This window comes from Peromyscus eremicus, chromosome 10 (genome assembly GCF_949786415.1).
Source record: "Peromyscus eremicus chromosome 10, PerEre_H2_v1, whole genome shotgun sequence".
Taxonomy (NCBI): Eukaryota; Metazoa; Chordata; class Mammalia; order Rodentia; family Cricetidae; genus Peromyscus; species Peromyscus eremicus.
The window spans coordinates 81,937,345-81,952,685 of NC_081426.1; the positions used below are offsets into that span (position 1 = coordinate 81,937,345).

A 15,341-nucleotide genomic window follows, 5' to 3' on the forward strand; every position below is an offset into this window, starting at 1 on the left:
CAAGTCACACACTCAGCTCTCCAAAAGTATGTGCTGGAAACACCAGCCCTGACTGCAACAGTCACCCACGGCAACTAAAGCCACCCACTACCCGGCAGATGACCCCACGAAGCAAACCAACCCATCTGGTTCAAGCTCCCCACCTCCTCAAGCTTGAGTCCGAAGACAGGGAGGATGGAAAAATTTGGGGAGTAGTCCCAGGCTCACTTAGAAGGACATTCATTCCTCAAACCCTCCTCTCAGGTGTTCCTGAGAGGAAGGATGACATCTGGCCAGTCCTCAGCCGGCCACCACTCACCACTCCTCCCCCGGGAGCCGGAATTAGGAAACCCTGGACAACCCGCTAGTAAGTCCTCGCGTGCTGAAGCGCCTCCCCAGACTTATAAAGGTCGCTGTGCCGGGCAATTGAACTCACTTGCCTGGCGGCGCGGAGTCACAGCGACTTGGTCGGCTCCAGTCCCTGGGTCAGCCCAACTCCAGCTCAGCTTCAGGCTCCTGGCTCCCGCCCCGCCGCCCCGCACTCTGCAAGCTGCACAGAGAGAGGAGGATGGAGACTCTCCCTACCGCTCAGGTCCTGGCGCTGCTCTGCCTGGGTAAGCCCTTGCCTCCCCAAAGAGGAGAAGGGAACGGCCCCGTGCATTTGTCATAGGACAAGTACGGAGTTGTCCACCAGGTTCAACTTAGCACTGTGTGTTAAGAGGATGTCTTCTGCGGGTCTGTCTTTCCCGTGGGCGGAATTGGAGAGGTGCGGGACGGATTGATGTTAAAATTGCATTTAATCGATAAATTCATTACTGGCCAATGTTCTGCGGGAAATAAACTCGCTTTTACTGGGCAAAAAAAAAAAATGTTGAAAAGGTTTTTTTTTGTTTGTTTGTTTGTTTTCACCCCTTTTGAGAATGCGGCAGTTCTAGAACACCAAAGGTATGGAAAGCACCTCTGATAATGATTTACTTTCTCCGGGTGGGGCAGGTAGAGATCGAATCAGCCCCAGCCCACTAGACACATTTGTGCAAAGGACCCTGCTTACAACCAGGCATGTGTCTGCAGGGCTGCTGGGGCCCAGGAGACCGGAGCAGGTCCAGAAGGAAGCTGCCAACAGATCAGTGACTTGTCACGAGCAGATCCCCCCAGCAGTACCAGCCTTCTCAGGGAGTCAGGCAAGCAATGCTTGAGACTACCTGCCAGAAGCCTGTAATTTAGGAAGGTGTTTTTATTATTATTATTATTATTATTATTATTATTATTATTATTATTATTAATAGTTTTCTTGTTTTGAGATGAGTTAGCTCTTGTGGACAAGGGCGCGAGAGTCAGGGAGATCCCACTGTAAAATTCTCTCTTTTTTTTCTTTATCTTGTTTAATCACTTTCCCCTAATTTCTCAAACGTCAGATGATTTTAGAATTATTATATGAACTTCCCCAATCTATGAACATTTTAATAAGGAAATAAAAGCCACCAGCTTCACCTTCCTGAACTTGCCTTGAGACACATTCTCCCAAGACACACTGCCTGTGCAGGATGTGACAGTTAAATTATTATTTCAACACGCCTTCTAGGGGTTGGGAGCCCTAATGAAATGCATACTATGCATAGTTAGAACTTACCCGTCTAAATGCAAGAGCCCAAGTAGAAACTGGATCTGTGGTTTCTGCCAAAGCAGAGCTAAGAACGTCTTGCCAGTAGAGTCACTGTAAACAATGTGGCTCTGCCGCCTTTGCTTTGAGGTCTCTGTGAAAAGGATAAACTCAGCAGGGTGGCAGTCTTCCTGGAGTTAGAAATGAACCTAAAGGTCACAGTGGTGTAGTGTTTTTTTGTTTTGTTTTGTTTTGTTTTGTTTTGTTTTCCCACTTGCAAGGTGTATCAGAACAATGCAAGTGTCTGTCCTGTGCAGCTCAGTGAATATTCTAATGTGAGACGGCAAGAGCCTATGAATAACCTGGTTACTACCCACCTAGTGCGTGTGTGTTGTGTGTGTGTGTGTGTTTGTTGTCATGAAAGTGCTTAGCTCCTTTATTGCAGTACTTAATTATAGTTCACCCATTTCATCAGCTGCCAAGCCCATTTCCAAATGAGCTAGGTCAGTTTCTGTTTTCCCAGTCTGTTGAGATACTTCTTGCCACTAAAAAAGTTCCTGTTCGAAGTTCTATGCTGTATCACTCTAGTCTGGTATGCAGGGGTTATTGTATGATTCCAAAGCCATATAGGAAATAAAAAGCAAGGTCACGTACCGTATCGGAATTTGTGCCCCTCCCAAAGAAAAGGTTGGTTTAGAAATCTCAGACTTTGTCCCTCAAAGGAAAGTGAAATTTTGGATTTAAGTGGACTTTTATTGCTTTTGTGGAATGTCTGTGCCTTTATGATTATGAGAGTAAAGTTCTCTCATCTATCCCCAATGCAAGCAGTTTCAAGTAGCTACATACAGTCATTTCACTGCTATTGCATTTTATGACCTTTTGATATCAACGCTCTTGTTTTATGCACGAGGAAACTGACCCCAGTTCCCTTACAAAATAGACGATAAGCTGAGAGAGGTCAGGTCTGAGTCGACTAGCATTTTCAGTTTAATGAACATTAAGTAAAAGATGGAAATAGCCCAGTTAGAAATGGTTTTCCGAATAATGCGTAATTTTACAGCTGAATTACCCTCCCAACCTTGTGATTGTTCTACAGAGAGTAAGAGACATTTTATTTCTATTTTGAGTTCTGCAGTTATGTATAGGGATGCTTGATCTGAAGTCAAACATTTTCATTCATGTTCATGTGGGTTTTTGAGAATATTCATTAGTGAAGATGGTTGGGTCTGGCTTCACTACATGGTGAGAGAATTAAGCAGAGCAAATGGTCTTTCTCAAAGAGATGAGAAACATAATCTCAGTGAGACAATGAGCTTGCCTTCTGTTGACCTGGAGAGTTTATGATCGACCTGACTCTTGGCATAATGTGAGAAGACACACCTGGGCAGAAACCATGCTGACAGTGCTCCCCTGTCTGAATTTTGACCCAGGTACCCCAGGTATCTTCTGCATTGTCTTGCCATGTGAGCACCTTAGATAATTGGAGTGTCTGGTTCAGCGCTGGAATCCAAATCCAGGAGGCAGGACAAGAACTAGCTATTACCAAATGCCTGCTGTGGGTCAGCCAGGTTTTGTGTTAGGCATCTTAAACCCTAATCACTTCACTTTACCCTAAAAATCATTGAATAAGGCCAAATATGGTGGTGCACTTTTGACAAATGCAGACACTAAGACTCAGAGAAGTCAAATACCTCACAAAGACTTAGGGACTGGGGACAAACAACAAAATTTAAGGTCACTCTTTAGCAGGGGCAAGCACTCAGTAGGTTCAAAGGCTAGTGGGAATAATCAAAATAGCAGGCTCAAACAGAGAAACTCCAGTGTTACCTAGGGCTGCACCAAGGCTTAGAACCTGTTCTGAGTGCAGCTTGTATATCTAAGTGGGCTTGCTGGCTCCTTGTGCAGAACCAAGCAGAGGAAACACATATCTGTCGTTTTAACCTGGGCTAAGAAAGCTGATTTTTTTTTTTACATAATATCCATATTTTATCCACATAGTTCTTAGATAGGAGCTTCATTATGAAGTAGTCATTGAAGCCGACTGGTCTTTTGTCTCTTATTTTCCAAAGCATATCCTAACTAAGGTAGGCAGGAAGAGATTATCTTATATTTTTGTTCCTCGAGTCTTTGTGTAATTGTGGATTTTTCTGTCGAGTTTTGTGAATTTCCCATTTCCTGAGCTGAGATGCCGATGTGAGGAGTCCTCTCTAAGGAGATTTAAATGAAGGTGTGGCTTCCTCATTTGCACTCTAAATATAGGTGTATGCAAATTGTCTATTAATATGGCTGTAAGTGCTAGTAGGAACATTGCCCTGGAAGACAATGGGAAGGCTCCCTGACAGCCATCACCTTGGTATGGAAATGCAATTCTGGGACATTTGAAAAAAAAAAAAAAAATGAGGTAATGCAACAGACTCAGTGTCCTCTGGCAAAACAGTTTGTGTAAGTCTGGGTGTCTAGTTACAAAGTAGTTAAAGGCTCAGTTGCATTCTAGGTTAAAGTAATGATTTAATTAACCAGCATACTATTTCTAATATTCAAGATCATCTGACATTTGTTCCTAAAAAGAATGTTATTGCTTAGCCTCTTAGGTCAAAAATGGGAGTTATAAATGAGATATGAAAGTTATGGACACACAAGCTTGTGTGTATATACGCATTTATTGTGTATGAGGACTTTGTAATTTCTAATTGAAAGGCTCAGTGATGAAGCACGCATGTGTCCATCCTGCCCACCTGTTCCTCTGGTGCTGCTCACATCATATCTCATAGCAAGCCTGTATCTACACAGGGTTAGTGGGGACATAATGGAAGCAACAGGTTATGCTAAATATCAGCGTTGGCTGGCTTTGTAATTAGATTGAAGCCTTATCTATTTCTCACCACTACGTTTTGATTTAACCAGTGATACGTATCTGAGACAGAAGATATCTTGAGATTGATGGATAGTTTCTGAAAATCCTATGCTTTGATTCCAATTAAGTCTGGTATAATCCCCCATCCCTTGTATCCCTGTTTCTCTGTTATAGACTATATTAATGATAATATGCCTACCCAACTCCTCATTACATCTATACTGTGAGTATATGTGCATGGAGAGGGAGAGAGTGAGGAGAGAGAGAGGAAGAGAGGATGCGAAGAAGGGAAATAAGGCAGGGAAGACAGGGGAATATTGAACAGTGATAAGACTTAATGATGGTAGCCAGTGGGCGAGTGAGGAGTAATCTAATCCAAACATTGCACTTCCCTCCACCTGACCTCACTCCCTGCTCTCAGTTTCTAGAGATAAGGAATTTCTTAGTAGAGGGAATAAAATAAACTGAGCTAGAACTGGAGCCCAAGTCTTGGCAGTCTGGTGAAGGATTTTTAACATTGATGCTACAGATGTGGATGGGCTAATTCTCTGTGGTGGGCCATCCTGAGAAGGGGGTTCAGCAGCAAACCAGGGTTTCACCTACTAGCTGTCCGTAGCACCTCCTACCATGACAATCATAAACCCCTCTAGACCTTGTCAAACATCTTTGGCTGATAAAATTGCCCCTAGTTGAGAACCACTAATCTAATATATTCTTTTATTATCACCCATAATTCACAGGTTGAATTACCAAGACAAAGAACATTCATGCTAGTGGTAATCTAGATACCAATTTTAGTGTTTTAAAAATCACCTTTGGGGATTCCGTGATAGAGTGCTTCTCTAGCATGAACAGAGTCCTGTTTGATGTTGACACCACAAACCCCATCAGCTTAGTAAAGTCTATTGCTGGTTTTAGCAGCACTTGAATCCTGTTCACACAGGGGTCATGAGAGCTTTCTTCAGTCACTGCATAGCTGGCCCCCTGCTCCTCCTGTTCCACCCCTGCTCCTCCTGTTCCACCCCTGCCCATTCACAATACTAAACTTACCCCTTTCCTCCAATTTATTTTTCTCTTTTCTTGACCATTTCTGTCTGTCTCTAATAACAATTCCCCAATTTTCTTTTTTTTTTCATTCCATACTGTTTTCTTGGAATATGTAAAAGGCTTCCATAATACAATAATATCTCATTTGACTTTAAAATAGGTGTCTCCAGAACCTTCCATACTCCTTTACACTGGCTGGATCTGTATTCTCAATGACCCCATACACACATATAGGTGATGTATGACCTTCAGACTTGAATCCAATCACTCACTAAGTCCTTCCTTCATACCTTCACTCACGATTGCCACAAATCTACTGTCCTGACTGCTTTCTGTACATGTAAAGGTAACTGTAAACTTGGTATGGTCTAAATGGATGCTTAGCATTCTTCGTGTACTCTCCGCTTTCTTTATCATCACCCTAGATATGAAACACTGTTGAATATATAAAGGACAGGAACTATGTCTCTCTCTTTCTCCATCTTGTTCAGTCTCACAAATAGAAAGTGCTCAATAGACATGTATTAATTAAATATCATTTCATACATCTAATCAACTAGAAAGCAGCATGGGGCAAGTTGCCTTATTCCTCTTAAAGCTAAACCTTTCTTGTGTATGTGCCTCTCACTAAAGTCTTCTCCAATGTGAACCTAGTCTATATATTCACAAAACACATCTTTATGAAGGAAGAGTCTTGAGAATCTTCCAATATGTACTTATGTTATGTAGGTTCTCTGGGCGAAAATGAATTACCTTCAAGACTTTTTAAAGGACCCACTCATGACTAGCTATAATTGACCATGTCTGTATTCTCAGGACTCCGTAGACTGGGGTAGGGGGTTTGAAAATTTAAGGCCAGCCTGAGATACATAGAGAGAACTTGTCTTTTAAAACAACATCGAAGTGTGTTTAAATGACTTTGTCTATGGTCATTTTCGTGTGTGTGTGTGTGTGTGTGTGTGTGTGTGTGTGTGTGTGTATGTGCTCTCTTTCTCCCCTTCTCTCTCCTGTACATATGCACACATGTGTGTGTATGTATCTGGGTGTGTTTGTGTATGTGTTCACTAATTAAAACTTTATCCTCATGAAAAGATTCATGTTGGCATCCAGAATCGACAAAAAAAGCAAACTGGTTTGCATGCTTCTAGAAACGTCATGAAATATTCTAAGCTTCAGCCATCACTGTGACTACAATGAAAAGACACCAAGTGAGAAACACCAGAACCCAACTATTGATCCTGTATGAGGCTTCTCTTTCAACATTAAAGATTTATGTCTCTGATTTGAATCAATGAGAGTAGAGGCAAGATGGAAGGAAGCACATTTGCAAAAGGCTGTAAAAAGTCTGCCCATGTTAGATTATCTCGAGGAAAAAAATTCCAATAGAATTCAAATAACACTCTACAGATTCATTTCCAGCTCATAGAAAAACCATGTCTCATCTTTAGAATTCTAAGGCATAAAATTCCCAAACACCAAGATTAATGGTCTACCCCTTATCCAACAGTTCTCTCATTTTCTTTCCTAATGGAAGCACTTCTATTATGAATGAGATATCCACCATGTACCACGTAAAACACATTTTTCCTTTACAATTAAACTCATTCTTAGCTTGAATCACTTTATTGTATCATTTGATAACTCAAATACATAAGCACTTTAAAGTATGGTTTAGAAGTTCCTACTGAAATTATGGAATAAAAATTAATGCATACAGTTGGAAAATGGCATATTAAATCTTTTCTTGCCACTTGCCAAGAAAAATTTCTTGGATCTTTTAAAACTCAAAAATAAAGAAAATATTTGGATATCTGTATTATATAAATCTCTTGTGCTATTTTATCTCAAATATAGGTTTTTTTCCTTACGTTTAGCTTTAATTGATGCTTCAATATAAGGTTAATAATTAAAAATTATAGGAATAGAGTGATTGTATAAAACAAGATTAGCATATATATGTGTGTATATACATATATACACATAGGTGCACACAAACATACACACAGACACACAGACACACACACACACACACACACACACATATATACACAAACGTATTGTCTGAAATACAGATTGTTACTTGGAAGCATAGAAAGTAGATATTTTCATGACCTGATTTGACAGATTTTTGCTATTTTAACCAAGAAAAAGCAAGACATTATCAAACCGTGAAATTGAAACAAAAAGAAACGCACCTTCGCTTCCTTCATGTCTTCTAAGGGTGCAAGATGCAATCGGTCAACTCCAATATGAACCTAGTCTGTACATTCACGAACTACATCTTTATAAAGGAGGAGTCTTGAGAATCTTCCAATATGTACTTATGTAGATTCTCTGGGTGAAAATGAATTACTTTCAAGACTTTTTAAAGGGCCCATTCATGACTAGATACAGTCTGTATTCCCAGGACTCCATAGACTGGGATGGGGGTTTGAAAGTTTGAGGCCAGCCTGAGCTACATAGATAGAAATTGTCTTTTAAAACAACATTAAAGTGTGTTTAAATGACTTTGCCTATAGTCACCAAGCTAGTGTGACCATGGGAAAGGGATTCATAGCGGATTCGTCTACCTGTTTGGACCAGGCAAAATACCATGATTCATAGTGAGTTTGCTGTTCTGGTCTAAATATCCTGAAAGATTTCATTGGGAAAAGAAGGTGAACACCTCCCATTCATTAACATCCTTTATTTTTATTTGCTTGATTGTTTTCTAAAGAAGCTATTTTTCTGCCCAAGGCTTGGGAATGTTTTGCTGACGTGGTTTTCTCTTCTAGTCACGGAATCCCTGCTTCTTCTCTATTGGTCTTCTAGATGAACCCCCTCCCCGGTACCCCTGCATCCCCTGCTCCCCCAGTGTCATTACTAGGAAACAGGTCAGAAGAAACTGTAAGCAGTAAGGACACTTCCTATGTCTGGTATTCTGCTTGAGTGTTGGGCAGCAGGTCCCGGCACTCCAGGGCCCACGGCAGTCGGGGTTATCCCCATTCCAGTGAGGTGATCCTACCCAGACTCTCCCACACACACGCACGGTCCCCATCATTGCTTAAGGGTGTAGGTTGGGCCCTGACTCATGGGGAAGAGGCGAATTGCATCCTGTGAGTCAGTGGCTCCACTTCCTGCTGGCATATTTCAGATTTCACTGAAATGCAACCACCAAAAGGTGAACGGAGAGATGAACAGGGAACATCGCATTCCTAAACCCACTTGGAGCTGTGACCCAGATAATAGTCCCTAAAATGACTTTGGTCTTTGTTTTTCATAGTGAAGTTGAAATTCTGAGCACCAGTGTCATAGGTCATAGACCTATGTCACCTTGCATAGACTTTCTCAGGATGTTAGCAACCAGTATCAGTGTTGTCACCACATCAGATTTTGATACAGACATTATTAAAAAAAAAAAATTAACCCAGTGAATTACTTTAATAGCAGGAATCCTTGTAAGGGACCAAAAACTCAAGTAAAATATTTGCAATTTAACCATAGATTGTTATACACAAACCCACTAAAATCGTGAAAAACATAAGACCAAGAACTGAGTGGCTATTTCACTAGGACTCATTCCTTCCCTGTATAACTTTAAAAAAATGACTACCAGTCTGGGGTTGTAGCTTAATGATACAGTGCCTGCCTAGTATGGCAATACTCTAGGTCCTATTCTCACCGGGAAAAAGTTTTGCAAAAGCAGCAGGAGCGGATATCACAGTCTGCTGTGGATGAGCTTTTCAACCCTCTAACCACCACATTTACTCCTCTGTTCCATTTCCAAAGTCTTATGGCAGGCACAGCTAGGGACCAGTGAAGACCCCTGGTTTAAATCAGTTCAGCTGTGACCCGAGAGAGATGATTCAGACCTGTTTTTGCTGTTCACTGGCCATACATGTCTATGATAGAGTGCGACCCTGCACTTTAATATGATTATTTATGATTTCATCTGCAAAATATTCTGCTGGTGGATGAACACAGCAAGTCTCCCAGAAACTGTCCCAGGCAATGGAACTGTCTCCACATGAGCATCACCGGCAAGGGGAGGCCAGTGTTCACGGGGGCACACCCTGGGCTGAACGTAATCTACAAAGACAAATATTTCATCTGTGGCCTGAGCAACTAGGAGCTTACAATAGAAGAAAAACTAACAACTTCTAAAACCTTAACAAACAACAACCAAACACTGAATAGCAGCAGTTGGAATCAGCGGCAGGGGAAGGCAGGGAGCAGTTGAAAGCAATTTTAAGTAGGAAATGCTCATCCTGACATCAACACCTTTTTCCCTGTGTGACTTCTAAATAAAGGATGAAGGATAATGGGCTTGGACAAAGAAACTAGTGTTGTCCCCCCCACACACACACACAAAGATGCTTTCCTAGAGAGAGCCTTGAAATGTCTCCTCCAGTGCTTTCATTGACTAAAGTCCATGGAAGAACTGGGTGGAGTCGGGAGGTGGGGGTGTGGGGTTGGAGGTGGGATGTGTGCGTCAAGGATAAAATCATGTGCAACCAGAAGCCCGGTTTGTGTTGAGAAGACTGTCTAGGTTGAAGGATTTAATTCTTCAGTACAGTGCGTGGTGAAATCATACTGAGAAGTACAACAAAACTGATGTGGACTGGAATCCAGCTCCTCCTCCAAATCACACATCTCTGGCCCCAGCTACTCAGAAAACAGTCTGCATCTCTGTTTAACTGACAGTGCAATTCAGACTCTGGTCTTTTTTTTTTTTTTCCTTCTTCTTCTTTTTGGTCATTTAAGGAAGATTAATTTTGGTTTATAATAGCAATTCATATTGTGTGGAGAAATGTGACTGGAGAACAGATGCTTCTAGAACTTTCAGTGGCTTCAAATCATGGAAAGAATACAAAGCTAATGCCTTAGGTCTTGTCTTCTGTGGTCATTCGATAAGTGATTTTTGTATAAGACATTTAATTTGCACATAATCTTACTGTAAACCAGTAGAGGGCACTACTTGGATAGTTTATTCAAATTAGAGGCTAGAAGTTGACTGCTGGGAATATTTATGGGACTCTCTGATACGCCAGGTATTTCTGGGGAAAAAATATTCCATTTCAGTCTCCCTAAAACTTTGCAAGAAAAATTGAGAGTTGGGGAAGTGATTTTTGTGTCCAAGTAGTATAGATCAAGTTTTCTCACACCATTATCATTTCACCATTCTTTTGACTATCTATGATGCAAAAAATACTGTTTTTTTAGTTAGTCTAGAGTGCTCCATGTGAAGTTCATCAGAGTCAATATTATTACCCATTTCCAAATTCTATCATGTGGCCCATTTAATGTGCGTCATTGGGAGAAGTTATTTAAGCTCTTTATGCTCAGTAGTTTGTTTTTCTTTTATGTCTGATAGAAGTAATAATATCTTCCTTAGCATCACTGAGAGCATAAAGTGAGATAGCATGGATAAAATGAACAGAAGACTCACTCTACACAGTTCGTGTTTGAGGCTTGTCAATTGCTGCTGTTACTACTACCACCAGCATAGGCATTGACTGCATAATAGTAACTCCTACAGGCCAGAAAGAGAGTTGGAGTGCAAATACCCAAAGATTAAACAGGAGAGGAAAAGTGCTCTTGCATAAACTGGTATATAATTAGAAGGCTCTTCTTATCATGTTTCCTATACAATTCAGAAATGGCTTGAGTCATTCTGACACCTAATTTCCAACATTTATCTTTTTACTTAATGAGACAGTTGTTTCAATTTCACTGTGCTGAGAGAGACTAGATGGTAGGGCATGCACAGCTTGGCATGGTTTACCAGTTTCTTTTTGTATTAGATAAGACATACAGATGGCCCGCCTGTATCCATGGGTTCAAAATATTTGAAAATAGTGTCTGTACTGAACCTAATCAACACAATGTAACAGGAATCACATAGCATCTGCATTGTATTGGGTTTTAGATGTGATCTGGAGATGATTTAAGGTGCACCAGGAGGCACACTCAGGTTATATATAAATCCTATACCAGTTTATGAAAGGTACTTGAACATCTGAAAATTTAGGTATCTGTGGGGATGCTAGAGCTAATCCCCATGAACAATAAAGGGCAACAGTATTCTCATTTTATCTAGATTATATTTTGTAAATTAAGATCTATTTTCAGAAGGGATCACTTATTTTCAATTATATGAATGTTTCCATAAATTATTTACTGTTATCACTTTGATGAACTGACTTCTTAAAACAAAACCTCTCAATATATATGGAAGACATGTAGAAATTTAGTGAAAGTTGTTTTTCTTGAAGCATTAATTATTCTATCTTCCATAACTAGGTTTCCACCTTCTACAAGGAGTTATCAGCACAACTGTGATTCCATCATGTATCCCAGGGGAATCTGAGGACAACTGCACAGCTTTAGGTAAGCCTGATGTCATGAAAATAGCATCAGAGTTTGATGCATTTGTAAATGAAATGTAAATATAAATACATGCTAATGAAGCAAAAGGAAGGGACACCTGCTGTATCGATGTTTAACGTTATAATTAACTAGAGATCTGGAGAAACTTCATGAAGAAGTAACACGGGGAGAAAGATAGGACATGTAGTTATAGATAAAAAAAATGAGTTTTAGAAAGACATACAATAAGGAAAATCATATTCAGTATAAAGCCATTATCAGAGAACATTTGAAGGGACAATTCCCTTGAAGAACAGGAAATTGTGAACTTCATACACAGCACATTTCCCTGGATAGATGTAGCATGTCAGAGGAGCGAATGTTCTTATTCCATTTCAGTCATAGTATTCAGGAGACATTTATGGAGTGCTCGGTATGAATCAGCATCATGTTAAGGCAGAAATACAAAGTCGAATGGTGAACAGTCGTTGTTCCCCCAAGGGGAACATGGTCCAAGGGAACGCTCCATGTTTTGGCCTGAGCTGAATACAGAAGCCAGAGGGGGTTCTAGGTTATCCACTTCTTTCTTGTACATCACCATCAAGCTTTCAGGAATTTTGTCAACCTCCCTCCACCTCTGCTTTTTTTTCTCTTTCTCTTTTAGTTACTTGGGCATGGAAGAGTACTCCAATCAATCAGTGTGCTTTCTTTGGATAATTTTCTGTCTGTCTGTCTTTTGAAAATTAAATCCTCAAGTCATTTTGTTTAGCCTGTTGTGTATTCAGGTGTTTGTTTATTATTTGGGGGCCTGCTTATGTTCAGGTGTTTGGGGTTTTTTTGGCTGGGGTAATGTGGCAATTGGAGTAACTCCTGGACCCTGAAAATTCTCCACTGCTGACCTCTGACCTGTCTGCTGAAGCTGCGTAGAGGTTACTATTATTAAAGGATAATTATGCACTCGGAGTTCCATCACACAAGTCATTCAACTTTCCATTCTCTTCACAGTTCAGATGGAAGACAATCCCCGTGTGGCTCAGGTGTCCATCACAAAGTGCAGCTCTGACATGAACAGCTACTGCTTGCATGGACGGTGCATCTACCTGGTGGACATGCGTGAGAACTACTGCAGGTAACGTGACTACAGTGAGCAGATGGACAGTCGGCAGCCTACACTTCCCTTCCTTTATATGTAGTTACTGTATGTCTATGGGCTGTTGAAATGTGCTTCATCTACACTATTAAAAACTTTATTACTTCTTTGAAAATTAGAAAGCAAATATAATATTTCAATCTGCACAGATAATTTGGGGTGCATAATGATGAGGGGAACTTCAGATGCCTCCCCTCTCACTACAATGGCAACTCCACCTTTATGAATCAATTCTACTAAGCAGAACAAACAAAACCCTTGTATCTATACAACTAAACCATTCTAGATGACTAGTACCTTAGCAGTCACATCAGACTGTCCTTTAGCCTCCGTCGTTAAGTCCTAGAAGCTGTAGGGAGCCATTTTGTTAGCATTGACCCAACTCTTGAGTTCAATTTTTGAATTCATTTTGATAACTTTAAACAAATCTTGCTGGTTTCTTTTTTTGCAGTGAAGACTTAGTTCCTATAACACTAACTCATAACATGACTTTATTTTAAAATGATTGTCTTTGCAATTTTTTTTAGATGTGACGTGGGCTATACTGGTCTCCGGTGTGAACACTTCTTCCTAACCGTTCACCAACCCTTGAGCAAAGAATACGTTGCGTTGACAGTGATCCTCATTCTCTTGCTCCTTATCATAACCGCTGGGTCCATATACTATTTCTGCAGATGGTAAGCTACTTAGTTTTATTGCCTATTATTTTTTTAAATTACCCGATAACACACCCACAAACTGCTTGAAATCTAAACATAGCATGAGAGGAATAAGATGGAATCTTCACTGTGCTGGTCACAAAAATGCCTTGCTGCATTACACGTGGGCTTCATTAATTACTAACCTTTACTTCCTGCTTATGTGCATGGAAAGGTCAAAACAAGGAATATCCATTTCCCTATAAAATACAGACTGAAATTTTCATTCTCTAATAATTAGGATTCTCCCCCGCTACAGTTATATTATCACAAAACAATACCTGAGAAGAAACTAAAGATTGTCAAGGTTTTTTTTTTTTTAATTTGACTGGACTTGTTAAGCAGTATGCATAGTTAATGGTGCCCTTAAATATCTTTCCAGTTTATTCTTCTTAGTTTGAAGTTGGTACAAATTATTTACTGAATTTTTTCCTGAAAAACATTGTCTGGATTTTGCTCTAAATAGGTATCTGATGATAATGACTTCCTAATTAGAATTTGAACATATTGCCTGTACTGAACCTAAACAACATAATATAACAGGTATCACATAGCGTCTGCTTTGTGTTGAGCTTTAGATGTAATCTGGAGATGCTCTACCGTACCCTAGGAGACCCCTCCAGGTTCTAGGCATCTAATCAGATGTGACAGAACTGAACACTGCTGAGGGAAACCGATGGAAAAAGATGTTAGAGAATTCCTCCTGCCGTTTCACAGCTTTGTGCTTGTATAAAGACCTTAGAAAAAAAACCTTTCATGATGTTCACTGTTTAACCATGTCCATTTCTTACCAAATCTGATGGCCTGCAGGACATTGCCCTCTTGCTCTCTCGATTTTTCCCATTGCCTGACCTAAGCATAGTCACTCTGGGGTGTTGGAAAACACCCCTTTTTGGTTTTTTTTTTTTTTTTGTTTTTGAGACAGGGCTTCTCTGTGTAGCTCTGGTTGCCCTGGATCTCACTCTGTAGACCAGGATGGTCTTGAACTCAGAGACCCACCTCAAGAGCCTCTGCCTCCAGAGGGCAGGGGATTAAAGGCATGCGCCCCCACTGCCTGGCTGGATGCCCTTTTCTGAATGTGCTTGTGGAGTCCATGTACTTGTTTCAGAGTTTGTTTTTATATCTGTTAATTACAGCGCTGTTTCCTTTCTGTTTTTTTCTTCTAGGTACAAATATCGAAAAAGTAAGAAATCAAAGAAGGAATATGAGAGAGTGACCTCTGGAGACCCAGTGTTGCCACAAGTCTGAACATCATCATCAAATTATGAACAGGGATGCCTAGCATACCTGGATAATGTTAATATTTCATTTTCTTAATAATATTTATGTTGGGTCATGTGTCAGGTCAATAACTGTATATTTTTAATACACTTGGAAAGTGTTTTATTTTTGACAGACTATTTGCTAATATATTATATGTAAAATATTTAATATCAAAAGAAAATTGATATTTTTGTAAGACTTTCCTGAATGAAATGCTTTATTGAAAAGCGTCAAAGCCCATTAAGCTGGTGCAGTGCTTAGAGTGAGCAATGCCCAGTCTGTTGCAAGTGACATTCCTATAAGCCTAAATAATATAGTCAAATCAATCGCATAAGTAATTTATTTTCTACTTCTCAGATCTGTGATAATTGACTTGACTATATCATGGCTTGGCACAGTGGT

The 15,341-nt window shown here is 40.2% G+C and overlaps 1 protein-coding gene across 1 annotated transcript; it reads left to right on the top strand.

Annotated features, from left to right (window-relative positions):
- Window positions 1-261: 261 nt before the first annotated feature.
- Ereg (epiregulin) lies at window positions 262-14,924 on the top strand. The gene is made up of 6 exons (XM_059274774.1): window positions 262-593; window positions 1,051-1,160; window positions 11,763-11,849; window positions 12,834-12,957; window positions 13,506-13,655; window positions 14,843-14,924. Exons 1-6 carry the CDS (start codon window positions 262-264, stop codon window positions 14,922-14,924), a joined length of 885 nt encoding a protein of 294 aa, XP_059130757.1.
- Window positions 14,925-15,341: the final 417 nt, after the last annotated feature.

What these genes read in the sequence shown, in the direction of transcription:
- Ereg (XM_059274774.1), top strand. Translation starts at nt 262, where the DNA reads ATGACATCTGGCCAGTCCTCAGCCGGCCACCACTCACCACTCCTCCCC. An exon ending in CCTGGCGCTGCTCTGCCTGG is followed by an intron (nt 594 to 1,050) that starts GTAAGCCCTTGC and finishes ATGTGTCTGCAG; the next exon opens with GGCTGCTGGGGCCCAGGAGA. An exon ending in GGACAACTGCACAGCTTTAG is followed by an intron (nt 11,850 to 12,833) that starts GTAAGCCTGATG and finishes TTCTCTTCACAG; the next exon opens with TTCAGATGGAAGACAATCCC.